General features: G+C 36.4%; 1 protein-coding gene across 6 annotated transcripts; it reads right to left on the reverse strand.

Moving 5' to 3' along the window:
* Nucleotides 1-331: 331 nt before the first annotated feature.
* On the reverse strand, nucleotides 332-15,710 carry LOC107772333 (histone deacetylase 14, chloroplastic). Of its 6 annotated transcripts, XM_075228215.1 has the most exons (11): nucleotides 15,498-15,563; nucleotides 14,510-14,757; nucleotides 11,888-12,001; nucleotides 11,683-11,757; nucleotides 9,703-9,804; nucleotides 9,332-9,403; nucleotides 5,903-5,959; nucleotides 5,503-5,754; nucleotides 4,758-4,939; nucleotides 4,095-4,371; nucleotides 332-1,456 (listed from the first exon to the last, which is right to left on the reverse strand). In XM_075228215.1, the coding sequence occupies exons 4-11, from the start codon at nucleotides 11,698-11,700 to the stop codon at nucleotides 1,238-1,240; spliced, it is 1,179 nt and encodes a 392-aa protein (XP_075084316.1). In that variant the 5' UTR covers nucleotides 11,701-11,757; nucleotides 11,888-12,001; nucleotides 14,510-14,757; nucleotides 15,498-15,563; the 3' UTR covers nucleotides 332-1,237. The 6 variants fall into 6 exon arrangements, with proteins under 6 accessions (XP_075084316.1, XP_075084313.1, XP_075084315.1 ...); XM_075228212.1 differs by lacking the exon at nucleotides 11,888-12,001 and having other exon boundaries at nucleotides 15,498-15,645; XM_075228214.1 differs by lacking the exon at nucleotides 11,888-12,001 and having other exon boundaries at nucleotides 11,683-11,764.
* Between the last annotated feature and the right edge of the window lie 6,652 nt (nucleotides 15,711-22,362).

Here is a 22,362-nt window from a genome sequence, read left to right on the forward strand (position 1 = left end):
TGGCCCATGGTAATAAAATTCATAAGCTAGCTCATATTTCTTTCATAATGAATAATTGCAAATACTATTCATAACTTAGTAAAGTAATTTATTTTGTAAATAATTCTAGAAATTAAATTCCATACTTTTAGTTCTACACAAATACATTTCATAACTCTTGACTTTACAACAATTTTCAACTTAGTTTAGGAAAAATAATTCAAGGTACGCATTCGCGCGACTTTGACTGAATAATCTTAATAATAATAAAAGTGTTATCAATTGTGAACACGCATGCGTGACATGATTTTTAATGTGCCAAACAAAATGAGTACACGTACGCGTAACTCGATTCAAGATAATTCCATAATTACGAATAATCAAGCAATTAAAAGAGGTTTAAGGCAAAAGTGCATAAATTTTCCTAGAACATAAAATATCCAGAATTAGTTAAGCCAGATATAATTATTAAAGCGATCGTGCTATAACCACGGAAGGATGCACCAAATCTCAAAGCGTGGAACAACACTTTGCTCTTCGCGATTGCGAAGAAGGATGCACCAGATCTCAAAAACAACAGCTCAAACACGGCGAAATGACCTGTAGCCCATCAGAAACACACCTGAGGTCCCCGGGACCCCGTCCAATTATACCAACCATTCCCAAAACATAATGCAAACTTGCTCGAGGACTCAAATCACACCAAACAACATCCAAACTACGAATTGACGATCAAAACACCTCGATTGCCTCTCCTTCCTTTTATATAAAAACCCTTAAACCCTTTCTCTAGAAATCCTAACCATTTCACCGACCACTCCACTCTAGTCCACCTCCACCTATGGCGTCGAACAACGAAGTTGAAGATGGACCGAACGACAAAGAGAAACTTAAACCAATGATGAAGGTGACCAACAAACGCCTCCGCATCTTAGGAAGAAACTCAAACGCATCCTTTATTCGGAGGAATCCGCTGCCAAAGGGAAAACCCTAAATAAAGACCAAGAAAAAGCTCTCCAGCAAAAGAAAACCATAGAGTATGCCATCGAAGAGTTGAGCATGGTTGAAAAAGATCTTCCTGGCGCCATCTCTTAAGAAATCGAACTCGCCATGTCAAAAGTAAAGGATAATTGTTTGAAGAATGAGGGGAATGAGTTAAACGAAGTTGAAGATGGACCAATGGCGTCGAACGACAAAGAGGAATTTAAACCAGTGATGAAGGTGACCAACAAGCGCCTCCGCATCCTTAGGAAGAAACTCAAGCGCATCCTTCATTCAGTGGAATTCGCTGCCAAAAGACAAACCCTAAATAAAGACCAAGAAGAAGCTCTCCAGCAAATAAAATCCATCGAGTATGCCATCGAAGAGTTGAGCAGTATTGAAAAAGATCTTCCTGGCGCCATCTCTGAAGAAATCCAACTCGCCATGTCAATAGTGGATGAGTTAATGCCTGTTGGGGAGACTGATCAGCCCCTACCTGAATCACATGTTACTTGTAAGTATAGGCTACATTTCATTATGTTTGGCTACTTTTCATTTTATTAAATAATATACATATTTTTTTTTTAGAGATTATCTAGTTAGGGATGTAAAGCTATTTACCCTTAATTTTAATTTTAGTTAAAGAAGAGGCTTCGTATTCCGTGCTGAAAGTAGAGTGTGTGGATGCAAGCCTCTACACTGGTCAGCTTGAGATTCAAAAGTGTATTGTACCCAATAACCCAAATTATTTTCATCATTTTTGTCATGTCAAATTTTAATACCTTAATATAGCTGGTCATTTCCCCCACTTACTACTATTAAGAAAATACCTTTGTTTGTTCAATGCATACACTAAGTTCGTTCTCTGTCTGTGTAGGGTGCCTTCAATAGCAGTCCAAGGAATGTCCGTCCTAGATTCATAGTCTACTACGAAATTGAAGAAAAATATCGTAATGCAAACAACCTTTGGCATTGCGTGGTTCAATTCTCGGATTCCAATTTAAAAGTAAATGTTTGCATTGTCTTACCCTACCCGTAGTGAAGCCAATGAGTGTATGGAGATGTTAAATGAGATCAACTCCCCATACCTCATGAAATCTTATGGACTTAAAAAACATGAAGATAGGCAATGGTTTGTATTTGTTGAAAGGATCTCAGTGTTAATGACTTGGATGGACACAAAACAGAATGATATGTGGAAATATCATGGTCGCAAATGTGTTGGATTTGACAGTGCATTTAAAAAATAAATTAAGTCATAATGTTTTTTCCTGAATAGTTGATTCAATTTTTGTTTCACTATTGTTCATTTTTGTCTCTACAGGCAAATTATGTTGGGTTTGAGGGCAATTCATGACGTTGATCGTCGCCATTGCAATTTGGCTCGGGGGTTTATCTTGGAATGGAAAATAATGTCCGTTTAGGCAATTTTGCTACCAGGTTAAAGGTAGTACTCAATTCAAGATAACACTTTATTATTAGTTACTCTCTCCGTTTTAATTCATATGAGGTAGTAAACTCGAAATAGAGCTTAAGAAAAAAAGAATTTTAAAACTTGTGATTTTAAAAGGTTAAAGGGTAAAAGCTTTGTGGGGTCATCACATATGTGTGGCTATAAAAACTTTTCATTAATGGTAAAATGGGTAAAATTGAAAGTTAAAAAGTAAATTACTGTCAAATATAAAAATGTCTTTTTGGAATGAACTAATAAAGAAAGCGTGATATAAATTGAAACTGAGGGGGTATAATTTTATTTATGCAATAACTTTTATTTTTTAAAACTTGCAGTTGATAATGAAAGTCTTAGGAAAGACTTGGAAGATTACAAGGAGTTAGTTAGGAGAGTTGTTCATAAACAACCCCCCTCCTCCGGATGCACCAAATGTTGTAGGTGAAGTTAGATATTTCTACCTCTTAATCCATTTGATGTAGTGGAGGTTGTTTTCCCTGATGCGTTGGGGTACATATACCTTGACTTGGCAACTGGTGACTATAGATATACGCCTTTGGTGTATGCTCAGGATGGTAAAGCAGAAATGACGTATGTTAACTCTTATATAGTATTTGTATATCTTTTATCAAAAACAAAAAAAGCTAATTAAAATGTTTTTGCGTTTTTTTTTCCCCTTATTTAGGGTCATATAATTCCTTTACAAAGAACCTACTTAGTGCAATGTGGTGGAGTTGTCAAGAGCAGAAGAAGAGTGGATCAAAGGTAGAGTAAAAAGAGTAGTATTTCTTCTAGTATCTTCAAATATTATACGCTTAACAAGGATTAAAGAACCATGTGAACCTCACGTGGTCTAGTTGTTTTTTCTTGTATTTGTCAATATTATTTTGTTCTTAACTAGTTATTTTTCACTTTGATGTTGGTCTCAACAGAAACCCCGAAGGAGAAAACCTGATGTGATAAAGTGAAGAACTCCAAATGATTGAATGAGGTCATGCATATGGGCTTTGTGTACTTCAGAAAGAGTAGGGCAAATAAATTTGTAGTAGTTAATGGTAAATTTAAGAAGTTAAAACCTTTCCGTGTTGAAGTAAATTGAGACCTTTCAAGCTGAGGTAATTTTACTTTCTTGCATTTCAACAAATTGAGTAACATAGGTGATATGGTAGTGTTCATGATTGTGTTGATAGAGTACCAGTGACACATTGAAAATCATTTTGGTTTGTTTACTTGAGTAACAGAGGTAGAGGTGTGAAGACTTTCTTCCTTTCAATCAACTTATTTTCTCTCATCGTAGACCATTTTGGTGTTGCTTATTGTCACATAATAGAAAAAGGTCATAACTTGATCATCCGGGAGACTGATTTTCTTCTTTCAGTTTATTTCAATGCTATTTCTCGAAGACCTTTTTGCCTGATTTTTGAAAATGTATTTTTAATCTTTTGATGGTTATATTCAAGAAAGTTTGTAGGTTTGAGTTTGGAAGTGCTTCTCTAAGGTTACTCATGTTAATTCGATCATTATGAGCAATTAAATTTTGTGGTGAGGGCATCCAGAGAAGCTACTATAATAATTTGGAAGAACTAAAAGAACCAGACAGCAAACGCCAAAAAATTGTTTACACAGCATACTAATTCTAGAAAACTGTCACTAGAAGCTTTCAAAAGGAATGTATGTGCTTCACCTTTTCTATTGCCTGCTTCACCTTGTTCAATGGTTCTTCGTGCAAGTAGGCTGGATCATCTAGCTCTGCAGCCAGGCTCCGCTCCCCAAGAAAGGCACAAAACGAGTCCGCAACTGAATTTGACAGAGAACTGAGATTATAACCCCCTTCTAAGAAAAACACGCAACGCCCTCCACATAAATCTTTGGCAAGTTGCTTAATGTTAGAGGCTAGCATGTAATATGTTCCTGTTGTGAACTGCAGGCTGGCGAGGGGATCCAACACATGGGCATCATACCTGAAAATTATCGATGACACCTTAACCAAATAAACATCGAACGCGCATAAGAACCACTGAGTCGTATTTTAATGTTTACATTCTAAATACAGTAGGCAGTGTTATTTTGACATGCCTAGCAAAGGCTACATCCTTTAGACTGCCAAGAACGTTTCAAGAGCAGAATAAAATATGAGAGGCATGATAGTAGTGATTATACCATATTTTCCCACCTCACTACAGCTTGCTAGTTTAGCAGGCAACATAATACATGATCAATTATTCACAAATAAAGAAAAAGGAGCCACAGTATTACAGTGACAGAACAAAAAGAACTGTGTTTAAGTCATGTTTTTTCATTTTTTACTCCAAAATTTTAAGACTATTTTCACAGACAAGAAAATTACCCAGCTGAAACAAGGATTATATCTGGCTTGAACCTTTGAGCACATGGTACAATAACTTCATCATACACCTTTCGCATTGCTGTATCACCTGATCCTCCAGGTAAAGGGAGGTTCAGTGTTGATCCTTCACCACTTCCAGAACCAATTTGATCTATCTTGCCAGTCCCAGGATAACTTCCAGCCTACACTGATCCAAGGATATCATGAGCGCATGACTTATTAAATTCGTCCAATTGCAGAGTTCTAAACCATATTAGTTTTACACTTCGAGGTGAATAGCTGGTATATAATGACACGAAATTTCTATTGCCAATTTATACAATGGTTGGTTGAGGTGAAAAGCAGAGCATGGCAGCAGGAGTGAAGGTTGTTTCCTTGTTCATGTAAGAAGTGAAAGAATACATGATGAAAAAGTGAAGAGGCATATGAATCTACCAAACCAGAAATTTAATCTTGCTGTCGTTGGGCAAGATAATCATAGTTAATGTACTTTATTTCTGCTCCATCTGTAACAAATAACATGAAGGAAAGTGCCACGAAAGTAATCACTAAGTGCCAAACAACCTTGAAACGAACATACTGTCAAGGATAATCATCTTTGCAGATCACTAGATCTAGCTCAATTATTAGATTTAAAAAAATGTTCTTCACTTCATTCAACTACATTTTATACTAGCAGTTCTTTTTAGAAGTAGAATGTTTAAAAATTTTCAAAGCAATCTGTTCAATGTAATGTGTAGCTTACTTGGTGAGTTGAAAGGAAAAATATATCTGGGTCCTCATAGAAGGCGTCATTGGTTCCATTTCCATGATGAACATCAAAATCTATGATAAAAACACGCTTCAATCCATGCATTCGTTGAGCATAACGAGCAGCAATAGCAATATTTCCAAAGACACAAAAGCCCATGGGGCCCTTTGGAACAGCATGGTGACCAGGAGGTCGAATGAGCGCAAAACCGACAGGAGGATCCTTCCTAAATTTCGATGCTGCCACCTGAAATATCATATGAAGCAATTACTAAAGCTTTGAAATGCTGAAGTTTACCATCATAATGCACCCTAAAGCGATCGCTACATTTGTAACTTCTAACTGTAGTGCCAGTACACTGAGATATTACTAACATCTTGGATTGAGACATTACCACTGAATCAACCAACGAAATTCCAGCTCCAGCTGCAAATAATGACTCTTGGAATGTCTGCATTATTGAATGTCCACATCAGAGTTCACATTGCCATAGAACACTTTCTTTGTGTTAAATCCTTCTCACAGAAATCAATAATTTAAGTATCCTTGTCAGCTCATAACAAATTCAAAAACTTGCCCGATTAAGAGTTATTATTTCATTAATAATAGAGAAGTTAAAGCATGAAATTTCCTTAATGGAATGCTAATGTTGGGATTAACTATAGGGTTAAGGTTTCAGAGTTACACTCCTCCCTCATGCATAATGAATTTCTAAACAGCATCTTCATAATGTTTAGCTAATCAACATAAAGCACCATAAATGACCAGTTGTATCTCATTATGCTGCTGCTGTAGAAGACTCATACAAGAAGCAACTAGCTTTTCTGATGGGATTTTTCCGAATAATCCGCTTTCATGGTGTCCTAGAAGATTGGTTAAATAGATGCTTGCCTAACATGGTCTTATCCTTCCCCTTACAAAAATAAACTTCAAACTAGAAGATAACCTCCCATTTAGAAATAGGCAAAAATTTTACAAGCCCAAAGAAATCAAAGTTAGTCAAATAAATGCTTTCAATACATAAAACATCAGAAATGTTTTCTGAAAACGTTAAGTCACTGTTTGACAATCTGTAAGACCATCTTGACTTGGTCACAGGTCTCAGTGGAATGAGCTCTGCAAGCAAATGCTCATCCAGAATCAAGAGATTACTTAAGACTATGTATCAACAGTTTTTTGTGCGACAAGTGACCTTTAATGAGAAAGGCGAGAAAGCTACTCTTTCTTTCATTTTTGTTGAATGGTCACAAAGTTTAAGAAAGAAAGAAGTAGTTTAAGAAAGAAAGAAATATTCTTGGGACATATCAAAAAGTGCTCTTAAAACTTGTTTAAACATGCATTGAAATTACTATTGCTATAAGAGCAAATCATCAAAGGGTAAATGGAATTTTTAAAGTTAAAAGAGTCTCCAAATATAGATATGTATTATTCCCTTGGGAACAGACTAAAAAAGGCCATAGACGAAGATGACTTAGTTGTGAACTTCCTCTGAGTATAGAGTAAGAAAAGTAAACTACCAACAAAATAAAACAATAAGGTGTTGTTGTTTGGGTTGGGGGGGGGGGGTGTTTACTAGAAGGGTAAGTGACGTAACTCTTCCAAAAGTTGCAAGAGTGAGTGCAATGTTGAAATACAAGAGCAATGTATCATTGTAACTGGTTAATGTATTGGTGAAACCACATTTATGTTTTCCAAGGAAATGTGTACAAGGAATGTTAAAGTACAACAACATACCCAGTGTAATCCCACATAGTGGGGTCTGGGGACAAGGATTGTTAAAGTAAATTCCAAAAATATTGGAAAGACGGATAAATGTTAATCATTTTGGTCTCACTGAATCATGTCAAGGAAGGTTTATTTCCGGTGGACAGAAGAGAAGGAAGATAGAAGTGACCATCCAGAAGCCAACTGAAGCGACAGATCTGCAGCAGCTAGAAGATTTATAGAAGGCACAGGTGGTTAGTTGCCATAGTTAGAGGAAGGAGGTGGAACAATCATAATATATTAATTCTCTGCACAGCGAGCACCCTTATTTTAGGTCAGAACGCCTTCTGTAATCCTTCTATCTTTGGAACATTTGCAGCACTATTGAAAGAGCATTTTCTGGTGATATTTGAAGGACAGAGTATACAATCTTTCCAGAACATTACTTTAAACCATATACTAGTATTTCCTACTTAATCGATCAAAATATTTGTAGTTATCTAATTTATTTGGTTTCCCTTATATGAAACATTTAAAACTCTTTTACAAAGGCAGTTATTTATATTGGAAAATTGATTTCGCTCTGATTGCTAATCAAATAAAAAATTATATCCTTATTTAGTCAATAGAGCAACTGATAATTGTAGATATTTTTTCACCATAACCAGTACGAACTTGCTTGCAGATGTCTTCATCCACATCAACTTCATTCTGAATCAGAAGGAAAAAAAAACTAATTGATGAAGAAATGCCCATGCAAAGCATGAGTCAAGATATAGTATCTCTAATTTCAGATGCAAAGTTTTTCTATTTTTCTGTTTTTGTGCAAGGTGGCAATAGAGTAGGATGATGTATGCTTAAAACCTACCAGTTCAGTAGATAAAGCAGTATTTTAGAGTCGGGCGATGTGTGCTTAAAACCTAGCAGTGCAGTAGATACAGCAGTATTTTGGCTTCTAGACCGACCAAGGTTGTAAGGCTAAACGTTAATTACAACTAAGCACAACCTTAACGACTTGATAATGTATCCCGGAGATGTAAACAAATCCACATGACAGAGGTGAAGTGTTTGGGACAAGATAATGTGGGTATGGTATGGTTTGAAAGTGGTTTAGATTGATAAAAGAGCAAGGAAAGATAAAAAATTGAAGTTTGGATAGAACTCATGCTACAAGACCCTCGCATGATGGGCCCGTGTCGTGAGAGAGGGAGTCCTAACCAAGTATGCGAGACATGGTACTGAGGTCCATCGCGAGACCACCACGAGAACTAGGCATAGCCAGGCCACCCAGTCCCACAATGGCCACGCATCGTGAGGAAAGCTGGATTGGAGACTCACTGGAGAAAATCAACAGTCAGAAATGTTACGGCATTCGCGAGCTGCATTGCGAGGATTGGCCCTGGGAGGATCAAGCAAGCTCACGTTGCGAGCCCTCTACGAGAAAGTGAATATTTGCCAAGGCAAGGGAGCTTGTAGAGCAAGAGCTCGCATACTTTAAATACAGCAGAGTCGGGAAAGAGAAGAAGAAGAGGAAAAGAGATAAGGTTTTGAGTTATGCAAGGAGTATCCTGCCAATCAAGGTGAGCGTTTAATGAAGTTTTGGTGCATTTATGACTAATTACTGCTAGCCCAAACACTCTATGAAAAATTTCTAGATCCTTAATTAATCACAAGAATCCACCAAAGATAGAAATTTCAAATGTCTCCAAGAGGTAATCTTACTATCTAAATTTCATTTATTACGTATAAATGAGCTGAAGAATTGGGTGTTTAGATATGGAGTCAATCCTCATTATCAAAAAAAGATATGGAGCCAATCCTAGGCCTTAGATGGGTCTTGTTGGACTTCAATGGACATGAACGGATGCATGCGAATTATCTATGTGCAGATTGAGTGTTGTTGGGCGTGTTTAACTGTCATTTAGGTTACGTGTTTAAGATATTCCTCAAGAATAAAGAATAATCAAATCTGATAAATTCGGAACACCAATAACCTTTTTCAGAAATCACAGACAATCTTCATCACGTATCTTTCTGATTGCAAATAAAAGTGGAAACTGACTGCTATTGAGACTAGCATCAGAAAGCGGGAGAGTCAGCTTAAAATATGTATTCTTACTGTGGCAGTAGCATATGTTGGCCCAGATCCTTCGATGAAAATTAGACCTTTCTCTGAAGCCTGATCCATAGCCTGCAGATGATAGTTGACAAATCAAAAGAAAGATAGGATAAGAAAGAATAATGGTGACAATGGTGACAACAACGACAATAAAAGTTGTCGGGGAAAATGGCCTCCGTCGATAAGCAATGGAAGTCATTTTCCTCATTTTGATAGAAAATATTTTCTGGCAACCAAAAAATGTCTTTCTCATGCAAAATATTTTCCTGGAAAATGACTGCCATCATACCAAACACACCCTCACAGAAGTTCTGATTTACTGTACGATGACATTCAATAAGAAGAAGTACCAAACCTTATGGTTATTCTACCTTCTCAAGCCCTGAGATATATGCCCCAGCATGAACACTCGCTATATCATCTATTGTAGCTGGTCTGAAATTCTGCACTTCAACAATATCTGAGCCTCGAAACTGGATCACATGATAGCTTGATTAGTTGCAAAGGTATTCGAAAAAACATTAATATGTGCATCTTACTAGTGCACAGAAATGTTCTGGTCATTTTAATCAGACCCATATCCCCGCCCCCCGCCCCCAAAATAACAGATAGGAACTCTCCTGCCCTCCTATGACTAGCCCAGGTGGTAAGGGTCATATGACAAAGGAAAATTCACTGCATTAATGAACATCAATAAAGATCCACCTAAAAGGGGTGGATCTTTATTGAAGTTCATTTTTTTTACTTTATAATATCTTCCTTAGGTTCCTTGTAGAAGTTGCTTCACACTTTACGGTAGGATGGTAGCTCCCATAAAATCCTTCCATGTGTTGCTTTGCACTTCAGAATAGGAGGTAGGTTAGCTAAATAGCTGAACTGGCAAATATGCCAGCCTTAAAAGGTAACTAAGCACTCAAAACCATAAATTTGATTACTTCCAACATCAGTTATTATTTATTTTAGTGGATTATAATATTTATCAATCTTACCAAATGGTAGAAGGTCTGGTTACAAGCTAGAATATATGCTTCTTGCCATATGTAATGATCAGCGTAACTGACACCAAATTCTAGACTTCCAGCACATAAAGAATGTCAGAATCTAATTTTCCTTTTCTAGCAATAATCTATTTTTTAGAACCAAAAAATCCTCGAGAGTCAGTGGTATACGGTTTGCAACCCAATGTATAATTGGCCTACCCCTCTGCCCTTCTCTTTTTATATTCCAGAGGCAGGGTTTAAACAAGTGACGTCCGCCTAACCTATACACCACGTGATGCGCTTTTGCCACTAGACCAAAGCTCTGCGAGCTCTTACCTAATAAGAAAATAAAATTTACTTATCAAAATATCGATCAAATTTTTCCTTTTATTTGAGTAGGATGTCCATACAGAACTAAAATAATTGAAAATCTAAAAACCTTTGTCCATTTAACTGGTTTCATGATGAAGACTTTCCTATGAAGTTAATGTGAGATATTATGATGTTTTAACAGATTCTGTTATATTAAGGGGGGGTTTCAGACTTTCAGTTATTCCCTTATAGGGTTTTTTGGTTTACGAACAAGTTATACTGGGATAATAATGTGAGCATTATAATATGGAGATTAAATAAGAACGAAATTATTTACTTTTTTTAGTAGATGTCTTGTTCATCGGATTAACAATCGGATATACGGGATATAGTATAAAACATATTTTTTAGTTTACACTACATAAACTTGGGTAAACTTGTATTTCCAATTTTAACATTGGCCTTCTTAAAGGACTTAAGGAGAAGCGCTTTGGAGAAGGTCATCTTTTGTCATTTGGTTGTTTTATCCCAGGACAAGAGTGGGTTGCTTTAGTGGTGAGCACCCTCCACTTCCAACCAAGAGGTTATGAGTTCGAGTCACCCCAAGAGCAAGGTGGGGAGCTCTTGGAGGGAGGGAGGAACCCGAGGGTCTATCAGAAACAGCCTCTCTACCCCAGGGTAGGGGTAAGGTCTGCATAGACACTACCCTCCCCAGACCCCACTAGTGGGATTATACTGGGTTGTTGTTGTTGTTGTTGTTGTTGTTGTTTTATCCCAGGATAAGCTAACCTCGAAAATGATATCCCACATTGAATGACGTATAAAATAACACCAAAATTGTGGTATAAATAATCCTAGGATTACTTATACCAGAATCAAAATTTTCAATCGAACATAGAATAAAATAATCTCACATTTTACCCCTGAATTATTATCCTTTATCCTGATTCAAATGACCCCTTGGGAGATATCGTATGTACTTGTCTTTTATAAGTCACTGGCGAAAACAATGAACACAAAAATCAACATTGACAAATAATTGCTGTGTTTGTGGCATACCTTAGAAGTCAGTTTCATCTTTTCCAGAGCTGTCAAAATTGCAGGAACTCTAGAGTTGCATTCTGGATGTGATTCCTGAAAACTTTTTGTGGCTGAATTTCAAGAAATAGATATCCCCAACACAACATAAAGGCATAGTAAAGGACATTCACAAATTTTAAGCTATAAATGCTAGAATAGTGAAGTTTACAGCAGTGCTTCTTACCCTAAAGAAATCATGCAAGAGAAATATTAACAAGATCTGTATAAATAAAAGGAGTCGTCATTATATCTGATCCAATTGAATTGAATACTTTAAGGATCCTTGCACCATAGAAACCTGAAAAGTCACAGGTGTATCAACTTCTTTAGCCCAACGAAATTAAGGGGCAAGATCATAGGAGTGAAAAAGTTTCAGATGGAATGGTGCATTTTATTCCGAAAGATATTTACAAGCGAAATCTAGTTCAAACGAAAATATTAAGCAACAAACTATCACATCTATATGGCATCAAACCCAAAATTTTCACATGATTTTAGGTAGCACCTGAAAGAGCAAAAAAAGGCAGTGGTACCATTTGGCTAGTCCAATGTAACCACACCATGGACATCACAACAACTTCTCTTGATCCTTCTTGTTTCTTTAACTCGAGGACAAAGTAGCGTATCTCTAAAAAAAGGGATGATGTAGATCTCCTTGGGTTATGTTTGATCTCCAAGATGCATTTGTTTTTACTTTGGGATAATTAGAGGAAAAACTTCTCTTGACCTCTCTTTTTTGCTAGAAAACTTCAAAGAGAAATATAAAAAGTGCCACTCTTTTCTACTACCAATAGCCAAGATACCCCCCCCCCCCAAAGAGAGATATATGGTAGGTGTGACCCTTTTTTTAATAATGATAGTATCAGGGACAGCATGCGCTACCTCGACTATTCCAGCGTGTACCTACTACCTCCCACCAACACATGTATTGCATAACTCTGCCCACCAAGGTTTAGGCAAATGGAAGAAATCACCTAGGTTTTTTGTGGGGTCTATACTGAGATTTGAACTTTGATCTTCAAAGTTTGAACCCACTCAATTCATTGACAACTAGGATACACCTTTGAATGCCCCTTTTATAGGTGTGACTTGTGAGCTAGGGTATTGGAGTGGAGTAGCCTCTAAGTAACCCTAATATGCCTTTGAGTTGAAGAATATGGATGAGCTCATCTTGTAGAAACCCAATTTAACACCCTAAACCAAATCTAATCTGATTTCACTTAAATCGTGTAATTTTAACTTAAATAATTAATCTGAACTTCTTGACCAAAAATGTTGACTTGATCCAATATGTCTTAAATTTAGGATTTAGCCCGTATTTTGTATGAACTAATCCAATAAAACATTTGATATCTATGTTATGTTTCAAAAAAAAAAAGGAATAAAGAATGTTATAATTATAATATGTCAATCTCCAACTAAACAAAAGGTGACACATGCCTAAATCTAAATAGATTTTACGTTGGGGGAGGAATTATACTTGGAATGAGAAGGATCTTAGTTGTAAGACATCTAATTAAACAGTCACCGGGATTGAGATCTAGAACTATAACATACATGAGTTCAAGATATGTGATAGAGAATCAAATGGCACCTTGGAAAGAACAAAGAGCCAGGCATTTCCTACAAGAACAATGTTTAATTGCAGCTAAGTGAACCCTTGGAAATAATATCTACTTTTGGCACATGCGGGCAACAGAATGACATGAACTACATGCTACAGAATATATATAACTTTTTCTTTGAAAGCATATACTAAGATTTTCTACCTAGTTGTCAAAAAAATATCTCACTAGGAAACTCAATAAGTACAAGACACACGGTGAGAATATAGAGAGATAATAGGCATAAAGGCTGTACTGTGCTAATATCTGCAATTAAATGGAAACCAAAAAATAAATATGTATTGCATTATTGCTTCTCCCTTTGGCAGCCAGACTTTGATGGGTAGTTCACAAAGGTTGCCAAACTTTGATGGGAAGTTCACAAAGGTTGCAAAGAACTTAGTGACAGCATATTTCGAGGTATATGACATAAAACAGTTCTTTATTTCAGATTTCAGTACAATTTAAATTGATCTAGATACTTGAAACAATTTGCACCTCCTAAGAAAATTCTTTTTAAAAGAAGAAAGAAAAGAAAAGAACTTTGGGCTGTAAAAGAAAATAATTCTATCTTAGTTACAAGTCTGATTATGAAAGTTTGAGACATTTGTGAGCAAGTTGCTCAGCAATCAGCAGTAAGTTTGATTGTGCTCCTCAATTTTCTATCTTTAATAACAATTCAACCTAATTCCGCATGTATACCAATATGAAAGATTACAAGACAGTCATATTATAGTTCAGACTATCATCCAGAGTAAGGCCATTACTTCTAAGTAGGTTGGAATAATGATTGATTGGTGTAGTAGACGTGTGCATACATTTTTCTTTACAATTGGAAGAATAAGTACCCATTCTGCAGTCAACAATTACGCTCTAAGCCTCTATCATTTTCACTTATCTGCTTTCCTCGCGTGCACATAATTAAGTGTAGAATTGCTAAGCAGAACAGACTAAATATAGAAGTCCATGTTCCTTCCTCCACAAGCCATATGCGGAGGCAAATTTGGCAACTGATCAAGACGGTAACAGCTTACATAAATTTAGTTTTAACTCTTTTGATCGGTGTCAAATAAGCGATGCAAACAGTTGTTTGGCATGAGCTTAGTCCAGGACGGCTTTAAGAGAAGACACTATAAAGTAAATAATTCCTTGGAACCCCAAAGCTAGCTTCATAATGCATATGGTAAGTACATCTATTTTACCTGATTATGACCCATTGCGGGTGCAGCAGCAAAAATCACTTTTGCACTAACTCCAATATGATCAGAAGGCAAGCCAGCATTGCTTTCCTGCTGAGTTGAACAATAAATGGTGCCTCGAGCACTCGTTGACGAATACCCCTTTTCTGATCCGATGTGCTTCTGGAGATCTATATACTTAATGGTAATTCCATTCTTGGAATACTTCTTATGAGAGTAAACGTGAGGTCTAACCCAGAACAGCAAGTTACCTGCCAAAAGGAATTGAAACAATTATGCCCATCTGTTTAGGAGAAAAAAATGTGGGGGCCCTTTTTTTTTTTTTTTTTTTTTAGAAATAATAGGTTTATAGGTATTTAAAAAATAATACATTAATATTTAGTACTTTTAATACATAAAGTAGAATTTTTCATATAAAGAAATAAAAAATTTTAGATAAAAAAATAAAGTAACCATTTGACTTACTAAAAAAATGGGTAGATGAATTATTTTCTCAACGTTTCAATTTAAGTTGATTTGACAATTTAACTTTTTATTCTTTTATTAGATAACGTATAAAAAATTTACTTTTCTTCCTTAATTTGTCCGAGTTAATTTTTTTTTCTCTAATCTCTTCATGTTTCAGAAACCTCTAATTTTTTCTGTCTTTCTCTTTGATATTCTTATTCACCTTCTTCTCCGATCCAAGATTTCATTATTCACCTTCTTTCTCCAATTTATTAGTTCAAGTGTTCGACACTCTTTTTTAGGCCTCACATTAAACTTTGGCTTTACTTGAGCCGCTCCTGTGTCAAAAAAATTTAACAGTATAAACCAATTCAGGAAAATAATCATGACAACACGTCTCACAGAAGAGCAATCCCCCAATTTACAAAATTCTATTCTTAACCAAACCCAAAACACCATTGAGAGTTCGGCACAACACATTATAGTATACAGATGAAGAAGACATTAAATTATGAAAAGAGGGGGGAGAGAGAGTAAAGAGTACCTCCTCCAAAGCTTCGCGAACAAACAGCGGGAAGCTCCATTCACCGCCAAAGAAACAATTTACACTAGAGCTTTTCTAATAAGATAAGATTTTTTCTGAACACGGAATTGAGAAGAAAACTCGTTTGGTACCCGCCCGACCAAGGGCATTCTTAGAATTTTGATGTGCAAGTGCTTACGTGTGTGTTTGGTACTGCCCGAATAAGGGCATTCTTGGAATCTTTATGTGTAAATGCTTACGTGTTTATCTCTAATTGAACTTTCAGCCACTTGGATAGCGGGTGCACCATAAGGCCCGTTTGGTACGAGGCATAAGAGATAATTAATTTTGAGATTAAATTTAAAATGAGTTTATCGCACGTTTTGTTGGGATAAAATCGCGATATAACTAATTCCGATAGTATTTTTTTTATCCCTATGAGAGGATACGATAATAATCTCGTGATAATTAATCTTGGAATAACTTGTTTGACAACCAAACAACCCTTAAATGGATAGTTTAACATAGAAACAAATTATGCCAGGATTGTAATACATTAAATTGTTATAAAATAAAGATTGTAAAGTAAATAAATCAAGACAAGTATAGAGGGAGATTGATATTTTTATTCAACTTCAAACTGTTGTACATAATGAACTGAAAACTTCTCTATTTATAGAAGAAAGGAAGCAGCTGCGAGGCTTTTTAGGAAGCAGCTGTAAGGCTTTTCTTTAGCTGCTTGTAAACTGTCTGCATGAGCTGCTCGCAACCTGCCTGTTTAATAAGAAGCTGCTGCAAATCATTTCATTGAGCTACTTGCAACCTGCGTGCATCAACTGCTTGTAGATAAACTTCAATAGAGTACTAAATAGATAATCTTCTTCAGGAAGATTATCTATAGCAGGGTAATAAATGGACATCCACAATAATTATTTTCATAACACTCCCCCTTAGATGTTCATTAAAATGTATTGTGCCTCGTTAAAACCTTACTAGGAAAAACTCAGTGGAAAAAATCCTAGTGAAGGAAAAAGAGTACACATATTTAGTAATACGCATTTCTAGCTGCCTCATTAAAAACCTTATAAGGAAAATCATGTGGGAAAAAACCTTAGTAAGGAAAAAAGAGTACATCGCGTATTTTACTCCCCCTGATGAAAACTTTGTTTCAAATATTTGAGTCTCCGCATTCCAATCTTGTATACCATCTTCTCAAAAGTTGAAGTTGGCAAAGATTTAGTGAATAAATCTGCCGGATTGTCACTTGAACGGATTTGTTGCACAGCACGATTTGAAGAAGTAACAGCAATAGATTGTTTTGTGAAGCGTCATGATATGGCAATACCTCCACATGTAAATACATACCCGATTTGAGATCGATTCCGGGAGATCCCCATGTACTACACATTTACGTTTGGGATTACGAGATGGTATATCGGGAGATTCCGTGTTGTTATCTATGTGTACTAAGCTGTTGTCTTCTATGATTTCATTCATGTTAAATTTCAGTCTTTATTTTACTGCGGTATTTCATTCTACCTTTTATATATATATATATATATATATATATATATATATATATATATATATATACTAGTAGGGCCCTGACCTGACCTCGTCACTACCCGACCAAAGTTAGGCTTGGCACTTACTGGGTACTAATTGTGGTGTACTCATGCTACTCTCTGCACATGGTTATCGTGTGCAGATCCAGGTACTCCTTATCAGCCGCACTATTAGTGAGCCGGGACAGCTTTGGAGACTTCAAGATATATTTTTCGCGTCCGCAGACCTCGGAATCCCCTTCTACTCTTTCCCATGTCCATTGTCTTATGTATTTTTCCTTTGTTAGACTCTGATGTATAGAGACACTAGACTTTCCTTCTGTAGTTTGTGATTCACGATGTTCTGGGTTTTAGAATTTCTGTGTATTTTGAATAGTTGGTTATTGTACATGCCTGGCGGCATGGTACCCAGTTATGTTGTTACTGCTACAGTTAGTTATTAAATTTATATTTTTATTTTATTATTCCGTAAATGTTAGGCTTATTCATTATTATGGAAAAGAAAATTAGTGAATGAGTTAGTTCCTAATCTTTAATTAGATGGAAATGACTAGAGCAACTTTGTTGTCAGATGGACGTGTATATTTGAGTGTAAGGTACGTGGGTTAGTGACACAAACGAAGAGAATCTATTCAACTCCATACTAATTACTAACCCTCGAGAACATTGTAGGATCACTCTTAATATCAGAGGTACAAGAGAGAAAGTACAACAACCATGTTCTATAACGGCCTTACGATAAAGCCAGTTGGAAAAGTACCAACCTCATAAGAAGTCAGTACGAAGCTTCCACCGGATTGTGTATGCACCAGAGGTGCAAGTATTATAATAGAGCTTCAAGTTATGGACGTGAATTACACCTATGTGGAAGGGAGTTCATGAAAGAGATAGAAGATACGATGCGAGATTTTAAGGTAGTAAGGTAAAGGTGAACAACGTACAAAATACTCAAATGCAGAAGGTTGTGAATAGCCCATACTTGGATAAAAGGCTAGAAGCACGGGGATTCAGTATCCAGGAATGATAGCGGCATCGTCAGTGGCATATCTTCCAGCCTATGATTTCTAGGTACCGAGAGATCTAGCCAAGAGAGTAAAGAAGAGTTAGAGACGATGTGATGTCTCGCTTGATGTTCCAGAATAACATAAGGAAATCTATGGTGCAAACAAGTTGAAGGAAGGTTGCGAGTAGTATAAATAGATATGTATAGGTAGCAAGCTAAAGTATGCTAAAGCGACAAGGTTTTTTGAAGACAAGAGTAAGGATAAGAAAGGGCGAGTGAGAAGGTGATGGGAATGGATACGTCCTTAGGATTAAGCCCATGAAAATAAGAGAGCGGATGGTTTCTCTAAGTTATATAAATCTCAGCATAGCCTGAACAAAACTCAAAGGAGTCTAAGACTAGTAGAATTTAAAAGAGATAAAATGCTGCCCTGATAGTAGAATAAGGGTGTGATTGTGATTGGTAAATGATGACATTTGGACCTTCGATGGAGTGATGATTTGAAGGGATTTCATGAATTGTACAAGATTAAAATACCCACGTAAATAAGTCACATTGGGATGCTATAAAGTACAGTTATTGAAGTATAGTATCGCCGCTAAGTGGATCAGGAAAATCACTTCGAGTATTCCTCGATGCAATGTAAGCCACAGTGACAATGTTTTACGTAAGAAGTTTCAAGATATCAGTGGTAGATTGTAGATCAACATTAAGGTAAATCAACAATGGATGGATAGAAGTTACAAAGTACGAAATGAGATATGGCAATATTCGTAAGTATGACAAAGTACCGACCGAAGAACTTCAATACACCTATAGATTCCCAGAGGGACATCTTATCAAGTTCTGTATATGTTCCCAAAGTGAGGCCTAAAGATTGGATAAAAGCTGAAGGGAAGAGTCGCATAGGAGAACATACAAGGAAAAAGTCCTACAGGCTGCATGGCAGAAGGTAGCAAGAGTTACGAGATTGGAAGAATTCCGACCACAAATCGTGGTGTGAGAAAGAGGCCTAAAGGGGGGAATGCACTGGCCTTTGGAATTATTCACATAACAGTCGCCTAAATGACAAGGGAGTACTAAATTATTCGGAAGACATAAGCTATGAAAATGATAAATGCATCCGTCAACATTCGAGGACGAATGTTCCAAAGGGGGAAATAATGTTACACTCTATATTTTCGTACGTGAAAATACGCCATAGGTAAATTGATGGAAGCTCAAAAAATGTGATGTTACTTCCCGCATTTTCGTACGTTAAAGTTTCGTCGTAAGTTAATCGACATAAGTCCGGGAATGAGATTATCTTGAGATTATAAGCATTATGTTATTTCAAACAAGTGATGAGTAAATTCGTGAAGGTGATAGGGTAAGAAAATCGAAGAAAATGAATTTTGTCAAAGTGTGACATTTTGAGATAAAATACGGTCCGAGCTATAATACCCGGTATTTATGGACTAGTGCCATACAAGGTACTACATGGCCATGATAGTAAGGTATATAAGATGTGTTAAAAATAAGTAGTATTATAAGTAATTTGAAATAATTCTTAATTATGTGAGTAATTGATTAATTAATGGAGAATTACCAAGTTAATTGATAATTAATTAGAATTGGATAAAGTTGATGGATCTTACCACCAACGTGGCAGCCCAGGAAGTGGTTAAAAAGTCACCAAGTGACTCATATAATACATGGAATTGTGTCACATTATAAGAGTACACAACAAGGGTTATATTCTCCCTAGCCTTTTGAACGTAAATAGCATATATGTATTCACTTTAGCATTCTTTAAGCCTTATGAAAGTGATTTACACAAATATATACACTTTAGCATTCTTTAGGCCTTTTGAACGTAATTTACACAAATATATGCACTTTAGCAATACAAGCTAATCTTTACTTATTCCTTAGTAACCAAGGATTAAAGATCAAGAGTGAAATTCAATCTCTTAAGGAGTGGGCTGGTCGTGAGTTCCCATCTTCCTACAACTAGTTTGATTCATGTTTCATCAATATGAATTCATAAGTTGCCTTAAAAATCCAAATTGAATCTCTTATAGAAGAGTGGCTGATCGTGAGCTCTTTAAAGAGCAAAACAAATCCGTATCAAGAATTGATAACGTTGGTTGATTGATTTTGTAAAGCGTAAATTACAAATTCTACGAGAATCGGTTCAGGTATGTTAAGGATATCCCTTCTTTTCTTTTGGCATGATCTATACGGCACGAACGAAACGAGCAAATGCACAATTTTCATAAATGACTCTATTCATAGAAATATTAGGGGTGTCTATCTTCTTGATTCCCCATGTGAATTATTATTATATCTTCTGTTCATGGGTCTCAGAAAAATACGTATTTGATAAAATTTATTCGACAAACATATTATTTTTATGACATTCCGAGAAAATTATATTAACGTATTTCTTATGCATTTCATGCATTTATACATATACATTGACCCATGATCAAATGGCGTTATATACGCGTATATTATATGTATATGGGATATGGGAAAAGGTTATGGCGTTATATACGCACCACCACCTGATCAGCTGGTATACGTTGATGATTTGCCCACAGTGGCCGAAATGATATGATGGGATGCCCTCAGAGGCTTGATGATGTTATGAACGCATATACCAATGCATGGTATGACATTTATATGCATATGCATGACATTATAAAAATGAAATGATTCACAGAGCTATGCAGACGTACATGTCGAGTCTTTTACTCCATGTTTCTCTCATGTCTATTATTTACTGATTTTCATTCCTTACATACTTGGTACATTATTTGTATTGACGTCCCTTTTACCTGGGAACATTGCGTTTCATGCCCGCAGGTCCTGATAGACATGTTGAGAGTCCTCCAAGTAGGCAGCTCAGCGGAAGGTGTTGGTGTGTTCCATTTGCTCCGAAGTTGCTTATGTGGTCAGTATGAGTAGGACATGTACTGATTAGTATGGTGGGGTCCTGTCCCGACCTTTATGACATTTCTGTACCTTTAGAGGCTTGTAGACATATGTCGTATACGTGAAATATTATACGGCCTTGTTTACCTATGTTTTGAATTTATAAATGATCATGTTGGCCTATTAGGCACATATGTCACTTGTATATGATGATGTAATAAGAAAGATACCTTACGTTGGTACTCGGTTGAGTAAGGTACCGGGTGCCCGTCGCTGCCTATTGGTTCGGGTCGTGACACTAACACCATTTCTCATCACCCAAATGATTACATTAATCTTAAGTCAACAATCCAAAACCCTAGCATAGTTCATATGATTCTCTTTATCAAATCCATTTACTATTCTCCCAAGGACTCACCAATTCATAGTTATAGATGATAAGGAGTAAAAGCATTACCTTTTTGAAGTTCAATCCTCTTGAATACTAGTTTTAGGGTTTCCTTTTTCAACAATGATGTCTCAATCGAATATCTAATGATTTGAAGGGTTTACCCATGTTAGTAAGGTATCGGAGAATTGAAATTAACTTAGAATCATTATTAAAATTTACCTTGGTTGATGGAGGGACCTTGGAGGAAGATAGGTTCTTGAGAGCTTTCCTTTCTAGAGCAAATTTTCGTGTTTTGGGGTGTGGGAAACGAAGTAGGGCTTTTAAAATGACCTTCCAGGTGCGCCTCCACACAGCTGAAGACCCAACCATGCACCTGGACGCGCATCAAGGGCAGTGACACTGCCACGAGTGCGGTGCCCCGCACGTTACAGCTGAGCGTGCAAACTGCGCATTGTCCAGTAAAATACACATAACCTTTTGCATGAAGATCCATTCGGGCTACACAATATATTATTAGAAAGGTATTTCACAGGGCTATAACTTTCATATTTTAATGTTTCTCAAATTTCAAACATATATTCATGAAATCAGGATGGAAGACAGACCTTCAATAAACTTAGTCGATTTTATCGAATCTTATGCACCTCACTCTCTGTCTTGACTCCAAAGCAACTATTTTCACCCATACTCATACCAATAGGACTTAACATGTCTAAAATATCACATTAATACTCATTTAATACATCCATACCGATTCTGAATTTACGGAGTGTTACAGATGGGAGAAATAGTGGTATAGCCATCGACTTTAAAGGCTCAAGCTTGCCTGCATGTGGAGAAAATGATGGTGAATATTGGCTTTATTTTCCAAATAATGATGACGCAAATCAAACCAATGTGAAATGTGGGAACATGTAGAGTCCAGAGCTCTATGTTCATGTTAAACCAACTTTAGGAGGAACCTTCACGGATATTGTAATATTGATATTCTTCCCTTCCAATAGACCG

Source organism: Nicotiana tabacum, chromosome 13, assembly GCF_000715075.1.
Source record: "Nicotiana tabacum cultivar K326 chromosome 13, ASM71507v2, whole genome shotgun sequence".
In the NCBI taxonomy this organism is placed as follows: domain Eukaryota; kingdom Viridiplantae; phylum Streptophyta; class Magnoliopsida; order Solanales; family Solanaceae; genus Nicotiana; species Nicotiana tabacum.